Below are 13323 nucleotides of genomic sequence, written 5' to 3' on the forward strand. Positions count from 1 at the left end.
AACAGAGTACCTAAAAGGCAACATGTAGAAATATAAGTGACACTTTGAAAAGCAATGACTTCTCTTGACTGTTAAGGAACAGCCTTTTGTGAAGCAAAAATCAACAAATAGGATTTCATTAAGTTAAAGAGATTTTTGTATGACAAAGGAAATGATAAAAGAGCCAAGAGAAAATCTACAGAATGGGAGAAAATATTTTCCAGCTACACAACTAATAAGGGAGAAATATCCAGAAAAATATAAGGAACTCAAAATCAATAGTAGCAAAACAAATGATCCAATTTAAAAATGTGACTCAGATTTAAACAGACATTTCTCAAAAGAAGACATTCAAATAGCCAATAGGTACATGAAAAAATGATTAGCATCACTAACAATCAGAAAGCTGCAAACAGAAACCACAATAAGATATCATGTCATTCCACTAAGATTGGCTATTATTAAAAAGATAAAAGATAAGAAGTGTTGATGAGGATGTGAAGAAAGGAAACTCTTATGCATTGTTGGTGGAAATATAAATTAGCACAGTCAAATCTAAACAGAGGTTTACCATATGACCCAGTTATTCCACTCCTGAGTATATGTCCAAGGGAAATGAAATCCATCTATCACAGAAACATCTGCACTACCCTGCATATTACAGCTCTATTCACAATATCCAGGAAATGGAAGCAAACTCAGTGTTCTTCAACTGGTGAATGGATAAAAAAATTTGGTTCATATATACAATAGAATATTACTGAGCAATAAAAAAGATAAAATCTTATTATTTGCAACAACACGGATGGAACTGGAGTTCATTATGTCAAATGAAGTAATCCAAATATGGAGAGATATATATCACATGATCTCAGTCATATGTGGAGTCTAAAAATAAAAGTATTCTTATAGTAGTTAAAAATAATGAAACTGACACTTTAAGGTTTGATGATTGTTTACAGCCCTGTCTCTATTGTTGAGGAATAGTGGTTTTTTTTTTTCCATACTATTGTTGAACTCTTTATTTAGTGTAGGGTTAATCTTATGAGTACAAAATTAACTGAAAATAGATCTTTGTAAAAAAATATGAATAGAAATAGGTGAGGGAGGAGGAAGAAGTGTGAGAGTGTGGGCAAGAGGGAGGGTAAGTTGGAAAGTATCACTGTGTTCCTCATTATGTATATATAAAATATAGGAAATTTGTATACCTTAAATAAAATTAAAAATTATATAGTGTATGTGTGTGTGTGTGTGTGTGTGTAAAATGGCTGGGGAGGGAAGTGAAGAGGGTGAGATGGGGAATATTGATTGGCAGGTACTAGGCTATAGCTTTATAGGAATAAGAAGTTTTAGGGTTCTATTGCAAATATGGTGAAAATAGATAATATTAATTGATTGTATATTTCTCTCTTAAATAACTATAAGATAAGATTTTTGAGTCTTTTCACTCTAAAGAAATGATAAATGCTTGAAAAGATAAAAATATTCACTTGGAATTACACAATGTATACATGTAATGAAACATCACAAGGTGAGCAATAAATATGTGCAACTTTATACATATGGTATATTTTTAAATTAAAATTATTTAAAAATATTTTAGCCTAGGAGTTTATATATGTTATGAAAATTATTTTATTATACATTTTAGATAATGTATAAAAGAATAAATACATTGAATTGTGTACATTAAAAATACAAAATGAATTGACTCTAGTGGTCAAGAGGAAAAATTATCTTTTACATCTTGTTTTTATGTACTGTGTACTGGGCCTCTCTTAGCCACAATATTAATTTGTGGTTTGGCCTTTCACACATCATTAGAGAACAATGTTTATGATGTTTCTCCAAATATGGTTTCTGGACCTAATGTAGCCAACATTGTTTATCACTTGACAAAGGGAAAGTGGATATTCACATGACCCTTTCATGACCATATTTTCCTACCGACTTGATAGCCCTTACTTTTTTATGCTGTCCTTTACCATTAAGAATAACAAATGATAGGAAAAGCCAACTACTTCAGTAAGTTATATAAAATCAATAGTTATGGTTCATTATGAAGCAGTGTTTTAATTAAGAGTCATTAGTGCAAGTTCCAGCACATTTTCGAAGGCATGGTTGACAATTTAGCTCCTTCTGGACAAAATACACTGTGTTGTATTTAGAAGATAAATTCATCTTGGTGTTAAATGTGTTTCATTTTGCCATCTTTTTTTTTTTTATAAAAAAGCTATACACCATTTACCTAATCTCCATTGTTCTGTAGGGCTACATAAAAAACAAAATTTAATGAATCTGAGTATACTGGATAGCTGAGGTTGACAGAGCTCTGTATCATTGTTTTATCTTTCTAGATCTGAAAAATTTCTAATGTCATAAAGTCAAAGTATGGCATTTAAAAAAAGACAATCTCAAACTAACTAAATGAGTAAATTCTCATAAAATCTAGGATATAGGTAAGAGCTACATGTTGCTATAGGGTAAGAGAAATCCAGGGGTAGGAGGAGAATGAACCTAAACTCCCTAAGCTTTGCTGTGTTCCTGAATTTTGGTACTTGATGGTTTCAAAGGAACAGGGAGTAATTGAAGACAGTTCCTTTGAAAGCAAATCTAAGTATTTCTACATTTCTATGCCCACTTGTGGGTGTTCAGCTGTTAGTATCACTTCTTGCTTGAAGGGATTTCATAATCTAGTATGTGCCTGTTTGTTTCTAAGCTTTGATATTAGTTTCTGCATGTCCCCATCTGATGCCATTGACAATTTTTTCGATAGTGAACTCCCTAGTTGGTTTTCCTGCAGAGGGTGTCATTCAACACTGCCAGCAGTTGTTTTCTTGATACTTCCTTGGGACCTCTGCTGCCCATTTACAGCTACAGCCACCTATGCTGCCACAATATTTAGTTCTGAATCCCTTGGGGATTAAGGTTGAGCTGCCACCTGTAACACCAGCATCCCATATGGGTGCCGGTTGGAATTCTGGCTGCTCTACTTCCTACCCAGCTCCTTACTAATGCTCCTGGGAAAGCAGTGGAAGATGACCCAAATACTTGGGCCATTGCACCCATGTGAGAGACCTGGATGAAACTTCTGGCTCCTGACTTTGTCCTGGCCAAACACTGACCATTATGGCCATGTGGGGCTGTTGTGGTCATCTGGGGAGTGAACCAGTGGATGGGAGACCTCTTTCTCTCTCTCTTCCTTTCCTTCTCTCTCTACAACTCTGCCTTTCAAATAAATAAAATAAATATTTTTAAAAAGTCTGAATCCCTGAGGGATACTTGATTCAAATATACATAGACATGCATATCAGAGATGGCACTTGGCTTCATCAGCATTGTGTATACATTTCAGTAGGGTTACTGGCTGTGTGACCAGAACCAAGTTCTTAAATCTGTGCTTCCTTTTTCTAGTCAGTAAAATGGGAATATTACTAGCACACACCTCACAGGACAGTTCTAAAGGTTAAATGTATTACTATTTGTAACATAATTAGAACAGTGTGTGGCATATAAATGCTATGAAAAGAAATAAAAAACAAAGAAGTAGTATGCTGGATACAGAAATGCTTGTGATGACAAAGGAGGAAGTCCTAGGATATATCAGAGGTGTCTTCCAAGGTCATGGGAGTAGGGATGATACCACAGTTCCCTGATGTTGATTGTCTCTACTGGGCCCAGCCCTGGGCACACTTTTAAGGGTGAAAAATAAACAATTACACTTCAACTTCTATTCTTCCTCTCCTCTTATAGAAAAGGTGTCAAATATATTTATTTGGAGAAAAATGCATTCATTGATTCAAATACACACACACATATTCAAATATATAGAGTTTTATGGGCACCTACTTAGGCAAAGACAGATGTGAGACCCCATGCAAACATAAAAATGGTTCCTGCCCCCAGCAAGCTTATATTCCAGTTAGTGAATGAGACACTATGTAGACAATTGTGCAATCACAGTTGAAGGGCAATGATAATGGATAACAGGAGTGCCATCTTAATCCAATGGGTCAGAGATGATGTCATAAGGGAAAAGATATTAAAGTATAAGTTTTGAGAACTCAGAAGTGCTGACCACATCCAGGACTTGGTTTTGAGGAAGAGACGGGCATTTCAAAGATGAGACAACAAGGGCAAAGACTTGGGAATCATTATGTACCATAGGAGAACACAAAAATATAAAAAGAGTTAATTTGTTCCTTTAAAAAGAAAGTGATAGTCAATAGGAAATGCTTTACATAATCAATCTTGGCTGCCAAGGCAGGCTATATTTGTGCTATATGATTGTATCTACATCATGTGTTATCAATATGGAATACGAAGAATAATTCTGATTGTGAGAAGTGAAAAATTTATGAGAAAAATTACTTGAGGGTTTTAAAGTAAGGGTTGAGCATTAGTTGTTATAAATAAATGAATTTAAGAACCCGTTGGCTAAATGAATTGCTCAAAAATTTGAAAGTTTTGGTATTGCTATAAAGTCATTAGTGTTAACTCCCTTCCTTGGTCTCCTGAAAAAACACTGTCAAATCTGCTGCCAGAAGTATTTACAATAAAATTGTCCTGTATACAGGTGGTTTGATAAGCTGTTTTTATTCTTTAATAAATACGAAATGATGCTATTGTCCTTTACAAAATAGCTGAGGTTTTACTTGAACAAAATCTGTTTGGAAATGTTAAGCTGGTTACACAGAACTAATATGCCTCAAGATGGTCATTCTCTCTGGATTAAAGCTGTGGAACAATCGTGGCTCCTGTTACAAGGAAACTTACAATGAGCCATTATGAAAAGGGACAAAAATCTCTGTTCCCAGAGGGGACTGACAAGCTCAAAGTCCCCCTCCACATGCCAACACAAAAGCCTGATTTCTTCAGATTGTTTGTTTATGTAAATCGAAAGGGTGCCATTAATTCCCCAACTGAGGCTGCTGAGCTACAAAGAAGATAGTGATTGGCTGGTTCTTGCTCATGGGCTCCTGAAATCTGACAAATCCTATTGCATTTGTTCCAAGCTCTGTCTGGACACCTTTACGAAAAGAATCTTCTTATGTGCAAAGTAAAATATTTGGACTGTTAGAGTAGGAGTTGGAACTACTGGACTTGAAGGCAAGAGAAGATAGCTTACCAAAGATCCGTTATTGGACTGAATTGTACATTATGACGGATGTTCCAGCAATATTAAGTCAGGTTGCATGTAATGGGGAAAAACCACCTGAAAATGGCCAGCAAGCAATCCCTAAAATCAATGAAGAACCAACTGATGTGAACAGTACTCTGCCATTCTGCAGGGAAGAACCCAGTCTGGAAGATTTACCCCCAGAAGGAAATCAGCAGGAAAGTGGAAAGTCACAAGGGAATGTGCTGCTCAACTGGTCCACCGATGAGCATATTCCAAAAGGTAAAGTAGTTCCCTTCTCCTAAATTTGCTTGTTTTGATTTATAAACTCACTTAGGATTTTTTTCATGCACTGTTAAGAATGAGCTGAATATCTCCAAAAGGTAGCCTCTTATTCTACTAGGACTTCACAGCACAAGGAATAAACTCAGGATTTTCAAGGAGAGTTATAGACGTTGAACAAATTTCCTTGTCTCCTGAAGCTCAAGGTGTTTTGGTAGAAGGCAGAATAATAGTACCTACTTTTACAGTGTTGCTGGTTAATTGTTGGTTAATTGTTAACATGTTAACCATGTGTTGGTTAATTGTTAACAACTATTATTTATTATTGTTGTGGATAACTCCATTATTAGTTGAACAAAGAGAATTCAGAATTTTAAAATTTCTTCCTAAATATACCTAAGGATGAATTCGTGGTTCCACATTTTGTATAGATATCAAAGGGAGATTATCAACAAACACATTAAATAATTGTTAAGTAAGAGGGATCAATAAAAATCTGAATCAAGATCAAAAAAGAATTTTTAGTGGTCATAATTAAACTTGAAGAAATTTATCTAGTTGATAATTTGTTACCCCTTGAATTATGTATATTTTAAATGATAAAATACTAACCATACATTTTTCCCCAGAAAACCCAGAAGAGAACCTCTTTATTGTTCATAAGGCTATCACAGACATTTCTCTTCAGGAAACAAGTGTTGATGAAATGACATTCAGAGAAGGTAACAGTAACCATACTTTAGTATACAAAAATTATTTGAATATGAAAGTCAGTTTTTACATGGAATGTTTAATGAATCTGGGGTTGAAAAATCAATCAAGGCAATGATTCAAACTCCCAAGTTGTTATAGGCAGATAACAGAGTCTTGAGTTATCTGTGGATTGCACCTTGGAAAGCATTGCATACAATTCAAGGTCTGCACTCCTGAACTGGTTGAGCTGATTGGTATGACATCTGTCTCTCAATGAGTTAGTCCACTAAATCAACCTTTCCTTTTGATTATGTTTCCAAATCTGTCAGGAATCTTGTAAAATATAAATGTTTCAAAAAAAAGGCTAGTCCTAGGAGATTACTAGTGACATTTAGTTTATAATTTGACTTACTCTTTAAGAAAATTCTAGGCCACTGCTCTAAGTACAAAATGGTTAACTATTTCTTGTCAAAGAATGCTCCTGAGGTGATTAAGTTAATCTTAATCATGTTCTTCAAGAAAATGGTAATAACAAGAACCTTTTATGAAATTTCAAAAAACTCAATAGATAAATAAACACAAAATCCTTTATATCCTTCTTCTGAGACATCTACATTCAAGTAGTTGCCAAAAAAAAAAAAAAAAAAACTGAGTAAAGCCTATTTCATCATTCCTTTCATCACTCACAGTCATAAACAATGTATCTCAATTAAAGTCAGCTTGTTAAACTTAACCAGGTTAGCATATTTAGGACCTTAACTATCCAAATATTGAAGATATCATTGGTTGTAATATTAGTAGATGCCAAGGGAGTCAGGTATGACTGGCAAACCCTTTTCCTGGGTTTGATCCATTTGGCTGGACACCTCTTAATCTGTTTCTATGGACCGATTGTATATATTTAAGGAAAACTATAGCAAGAAATATTAGCCATTGTCAAGCTGATGCAGTACCAGAGATAATTCATAGGACTTGGTTCCCTAACAATGACTGGAATAACTTCTTTGCCCTCACCTTTCTGCTTCTAATGTGCCAGGGCTTCAGAAGCAGGGAGATTCGTCTTTGATCTGGAATTCCTTTCAAATTTCTTTATCAGAAGATCCACTGTAACAACAGTTTCCTAGGATCATTCATTTTGATCAGATGAAGAATGAAAGCAGTCTGTATTTTTAAACTAGACAGTCTCAGTGGTGATATTTTCCCTGAATGAATCCTTGGGTGTTTGGTGGGGGATTCATTTGTTTTTCCTCTATGACAGAGGCACAAATCTTATTTCCACAATGACAACCAGTTATAAAACCTTCAATCTCCTAGACTGAAAAATATAAAGATGCTAAATATATTGAAGAAAAACTATAGTTTAAATTCAGAGAATAATTTCATACATGACAATCATATGCTTGACTCATGAATATGAACAAAAAGATCCAATTCTTTGTTCTTGTGGAAAAATGCAAAAAATGAAGCAAAATTTAAAATCATTGCAACTTTCTAACGCATATTATAATATATAGAACATTGACTGGAAACAGCTGACAGTAGCTATGTGTTTTATTACTTGTTAAGGATAATAATTCATTTTTATATATCTCTTTAAGCTTACAATTTGATCTTAAAACAGGAAAACAGAAAAAGAAGAAAATAGGATTTAAAATCATAGATGAAAATAGACAAGTTGTGGACATCTTTCAGAAAAAGTAGAGAGTTGTGAAAGGAAAGGACAAAGAGGAAGATTACCTCTCACCTCATTTACACACTCTTATGGTCCTATAGGAAGTGGGGAACCCAGATCTGGAAAGGGAGGTAACCAGACAGCATTTCTGAGTAGCATACATTATAAATTGAGGCTTCCCACAAAAGCCCCTTAGGGGTGGAAACTACTTCTTTTTCCTTATAATTAATTCTTAGCATGATCAGTAAATATTGTTGATGGTATATTGATATGATCTAGCTGTGTGAGTGGTCATGACTGCAGTAAGTTAAGCCAGGTAAAAGGAATTGCAGGATATCAAAGAACTTGAACAAATTAATTGTCATTAGAAACATGCCTAAAACTACAAACTTATCTAGCATTATGTGGTTATGACCTCACTATGATTTTTAAATCTTGGCTCAAGAAATCAATGGCAGATTGTTATCAGATCATTTTGGACTTGATGCCTAGGTCAGACCAGGGCATGATTCTTGAAAATCTAAGGGCCCCCACTCCTCCTTTTCTACGTGGCTGTTTTAAGTCAACTCACATGTCAAGTACAAATTGTGTTATTCTAATGATGTGACAAGACATGGGCTGTCAGTGTTTTTACTTTTGGAAAATAACTTTTTTCCCTTGAGGTATTTGTCTAACTTTCCTTGAGGGATATGGGTGTGTGTGTGTGTGTGTGTGTGCGTGTATGGTAGAGAGAGAGAGAGAGAGAGAGAGATATCTCCAAAATTTTACTTTGTATTCATATATCCAGTTGGTAGAGTCTAGAAAAGATGTTTAAGTGTGTTTCAGAAAATTCCATTCTTGCTAAATTCAGTAGTATCCAGCAACACAGTTCCGTAGTCAAATAAGTTGTTTCTTGGAGACTTACAACATTCATTGGCTTGAGTAGATTCTGAAGAAGCTTATTTGACTATATTTAATCCAGTGTTTTCCAAACTAATTTTACTGTGTAGCCTGCTTATAGAAAACTTTTAGTAACCCATAGAATTATATCTCAGCAAACACATGTTGGGAAATGATTGTCCAGAAATTTCATTTAGAGATAACAAAATGACAGCTGGGTATTGTGCTTCCCACAGGACATCAATGGGAGAAGATTCCTCTGAGCAGCAGTAACCAAGAAATAAGTAGACAAGAAGAAAGGATTGTGGAACAACCTTGGGAAGGGAGAGAAGATATGGATAAGAACAAAGCTTATGAGGCAACTGAAATTGAATGGTTAGGATTTCGGAAGCCTACCCAAGCTGACATGTTGCACTCTAAACATGACCAGGAGCAAGAGGTGTGGGAGGAAGAAATTAATAATGATGATGATGATTGCAATGATGGTGAAGATGAAGTTCGAGTGATAGAATTTAAGAAAAAATATGAAGAGGTTTCTCAATTTAAGGAGGAAGGTGATGTAAATGAGGACACCCCACTGAGCAGTCCTGGTTCCCAACCTGTGACACCTGATGAGCAGCCAACCTTAGGAAAGAAGAGTGATATCTCCCGAAATGCTTACTCAAGATACAATACAATATCCTATCGGAAAATCAGGAAAGGGAACACAAAGCAAAGAATTGATGAGTTTGAGTCTATGATGCATTTATGAACTAACTGGAACTGAGAAATGCTCACACCCACTAAAGCAGAAGCTAATCCTATTGTCCTGAGATGCATCTTTCTACTCCTTATTTGAGTTATCCACATGAAAGATGTGCAAGCTTGCTTTCTTTTTCCCTGTAGAATAACATGGAACAACTTAAAATCCAGTCTGCTAACTTCAAATCACAAAGATTTAGATTTGTTCCTGGATATTTGCTTTTTAAAACATCACTAATACAGCATTGTGTGGTAAGCACTAAACAACTAGTCCCCACTAGGGAATCTGGCCTAATTTAGCTTTAAAAGAAGCAATGTTGAGAAAGAGAGTCATCAAATGAAAGAAGGACTATTTGAAATGATTCCTATATTTTTTGTGTATGTCTTTCTTCTTCTACATCAGGATTATGGAAAGTCCAATATTAAACCTCTTTTACTTTTAAGCATGGTTTTGTAGACTCTGAAAAATCCATTTTCAAAATTATTTACCTTTCCTATCATCCCTCAAAGAAATTGTAAGTGGTTTTCCTTGGCACATGCAGAGTGAAGATTCTATAAATCTCCTTTGTAGGTGTTACAATTCTCTGTATTTTCTCACTAGAGGGAATGAGCAACTGTCTGTCAGGAGAATTTTGTTTGCTAAATGTTGGCTTTATGCTTTCAAACTGAATTCAACCCATTGTGATGTTGATGGAGGGAGGGGGTAGAAGATTGGTGGGCAATAGGCTAAAGAGTTATATTGGATACTCTTTTTTTTCTGTGACTGAAAATAACATCTTGTCTAGCGCAGTTAAAGTCATTAAGAATAAAAATGACAGCTTTAGCACGATTTTAAGAAAATGTCCCTCTATTACCACAGTTTCTCTTATTAACAGTATCTCAGAATAATTTTCTCCCCTTATAAACCTGAGACAACGCTAGTCATAACTGTACTAGTTTCTATGAAAATGGAAATAATTATCTTAGAATATTTTCAAAGTGGAGTGTGAGTATGTATTTTTAGTGAGAAAGCTCTGATAGTTGTTAGGAATACATAATTTACTGGACCTCAGCCCAAATCAAGATGCTTAAAATTGTGCTTGTGGAGCTTCACTCAAACCAATGTGTCAAATAATGTATTGAATATTTATGAAAAGAGAGTGTCTATATTTATACTCTTTGATAGTTTGTTCCACAATTTTCACTTCTTGCTTCCATATATATTACCCTGAACTTTCTGTTATCACACATAAAGATATCTTTTAGCGCTTCAGAGAAAAAGACAATACCTTATTGTCTGGATGTAATACAGTCTTCATTGTACTATTCAACCCTTTGTTTATTTCTGTCTAATTTGGTGAAAAACTCTGGGTTAGTACTTGTTAGAGTATCGCTTATTTATGTGTAACAAATCCCACACACTCTAATGGCAACTTCTTTAGTTCTTCCTGATCATGCAATATATTTGCAAGGCATAATACACTATTGTCTAATGTTTACAAGACTCAATTCTGAATTTAGGATTGAAGTGCTCCTTTTATTCTTTCAAAGGAATGCTTGACCACATTACCATTTCAAGTGAAAGTACCCTTAATCTATGGAACCAACATGAGTGTCAATTTGTAGAATAAAGTGAGGGAAAGAAGTAGGACTATTTATAATGTTAGGTAGAAAGTTGATGCACTAGGACAATTCCCTGTTTCATTTACATCTTCTAAGTATTTCCACCTGGACCACCTATTTTCTTTTCTGTTTTACTGCTTACCCCTAGAATGTTCTCTTTACTTGAAAGCACAGCATTGTGTTCTTTATCATGTAATCTGATATACTCCAACAGAGGTAATGACTTCTTGTGGAACTGAAGTAAGGTGGGAGGTCTATGGCTGTGTGACATGGTCAAGCAACTAGCCCTCATGGGTGACACTGTACAGTAGCCCTAGTTTATTTAGCTTTGTGTTCCCATCAATTAACCAAGCATAAAACATTCTGTAAACAAAACTACTGATGGTTGTGTTTAATTGCTTCAAGTTCATGTATGAGACAAGGTAGCTGCAAGAGATCACTGAAACTGTTCTTTGTTACTGGTATGCATTGCCCTCTACTGCCATCTTACAGAAAGGCCACCGAGTTAAGTAGCCTTAAATAACAGGCTGGTGATGGGTGTCTGCTTAAATCTTGGGAGCCTAGGAAAGCCAAAGTTCTGGTTCAGATTGCATGGAGGATATTTAACATATTGGGAACACAGATGGGACATGGTTCAGAATATGAATTTGTAACTACACATGAAAGCGTACCTGAGCTTTTGTGTTCAAGATTCAGGGCTGGCAAGAACCCTGGCTAGTGAAGGGAGAGAAAACTGATTTCTTGTGTAAATGTGTCATTTCTTACGTGACTTTTTCTTTTGCTTTGTTGCTGGATGAACAGGAATTAATAATAGCTCTATTTCTCTGCAAATTCAAAATGTGTCTTTCATACAATGTTACATTTGAAGACTCAGAATTTACCAGAATATATCAACTATCTATTAACAATTTAAATAAAGCACTACTGTGTTTCATTTGTTCTCAATGAAAGTTTGTGTCTTTGTTTCTGTTTCAAGACTTCATTTTCTTTAACTACCTTTTAAAGTTTTGAGAAAGGCCTTGCATATCAACAGCAATTAAGACTATCAATAAATGCTTTTTCATAAATCACAAAAAAAGCTTATTTTAATTCATGAATATTATTTATTTCAAAAAGATCTTAAAATGATTGTATATGAAATTAGATACAGAATTTCTAGTGGAAAATATGTAGCATAGATGGAAAATTTCTATAATTTTTAAAGAAACACATTGTTTTAGGTGCATATTAATGCCAACAACTTGAAAAAACATATAATTATCTTTGTAGTCATCAAGATAATTCATTGCAACTATGTGGACATTTTCATAGTAATTTTTTCTGCATATTTACATGGGGTAGTACTTTTGGCACATTTTCAAATGGAGAATGGATGTTTACGTTTTTCAAAACAATAGAGAAAACATTTAACATGTAAGTAATAATAGAGAATTATGGAAAAGGATGAAACACAGGAATACCATAAAGAAGAAATATGTTTGACTATTTGAGGAAGGCAACCACATTCCTTAAAATACAAACATTCACTGCACCATAAAAACAAGAGTACTATAAAAATGCCAAAAGTTATAATTACCAATATTAAAATATCAGACAGTAACATAACACAATAAAAATGAACATGACAATGTATGTAGAGTTCATGAAGAAAATGAGATGATTGGGCCATTCAACACAAACAGCATGGCATGGACAGTAATGGGCAGAAGAAATCATCTATATGCATGGCAAACCACAAAACTGAATGATGACATCTAGCATCTAACTAACAGCTCAGGAGAAATGCAAATAGATTCTGAAACTACTTTGGACTTTTACCTGGAAATTTAAAATTCTATACTTGATTCTTTATATTTCAATTGGTCAGTGGCAAAAAACAGATACTTTATATGACACACACTAAATTTGTTCCCTTTGTATAAATTTTAAATAGGAAAAAAAGTCCAATTTCACTCCAAAATCCTTTATATGCCACAGTTTCAATCTTGTTCACCTACAATTGTTTTCAGGTACAATAACAAAATTCACTAATTTGGCAATCTCTTATTTTAAAACCAATTTCCTTTAGCTACTATCATCTTTTGGACAGTTGTTTGAAGAAGAGGAATTAGGGCATATGCATAATGCTAAACTGAGTAATAAGTACCCTGATAATTTGTTTTGATTACTCTTTCAAGTTTGGAAAACAGTATCCAGAATGAAAGTCCAGTTTAGATACTTTTGTTCAGAAGGTCAGTTGTGGACAAAGTTACATATATATATATATATATATTCCCCTAAAAGAGAGTTCAACACATCCAATTTTTTTTTACATTTTCATTATGTTATAATTCATTGTTTTATTTTTTTCCCAATT

At 34.4% G+C, this 13323-nt stretch overlaps 1 protein-coding gene across 1 annotated transcript; it reads left to right on the top strand.

Annotated features, from left to right (window-relative positions):
- Positions 1–4909: 4909 nt before the first annotated feature.
- ERMN (ermin) lies at positions 4910–11917 on the top strand. Its single transcript, XM_002712191.6, has 3 exons — positions 4910–5380; positions 6010–6102; positions 8861–11917. The coding sequence occupies exons 1-3, from the start codon at positions 5140–5142 to the stop codon at positions 9373–9375; spliced, it is 849 nt and encodes a 282-aa protein (XP_002712237.3). The 5' UTR covers positions 4910–5139; the 3' UTR covers positions 9376–11917.
- The last annotated feature ends 1406 nt before the right edge of the window (positions 11918–13323 follow it).

This window comes from Oryctolagus cuniculus, chromosome 3 (assembly GCF_051225735.1).
Source record: "Oryctolagus cuniculus isolate XC-2025 breed Fujian yellow rabbit chromosome 3, ASM5122573v1, whole genome shotgun sequence".
Classification (NCBI taxonomy): domain Eukaryota; kingdom Metazoa; phylum Chordata; class Mammalia; order Lagomorpha; family Leporidae; genus Oryctolagus; species Oryctolagus cuniculus.

What these genes read in the sequence shown, in the direction of transcription:
- ERMN (XM_002712191.6), top strand. Translation starts at nt 5,140, where the DNA reads ATGACGGATGTTCCAGCAATATTAAGTCAGGTTGCATGTAATGGGGAA. An exon ending in CGATGAGCATATTCCAAAAG is followed by an intron (nt 5,381 to 6,009) that starts GTAAAGTAGTTC and finishes ATTTTTCCCCAG; the next exon opens with AAAACCCAGAAGAGAACCTC. An exon ending in TGAAATGACATTCAGAGAAG is followed by an intron (nt 6,103 to 8,860) that starts GTAACAGTAACC and finishes TGCTTCCCACAG; the next exon opens with GACATCAATGGGAGAAGATT.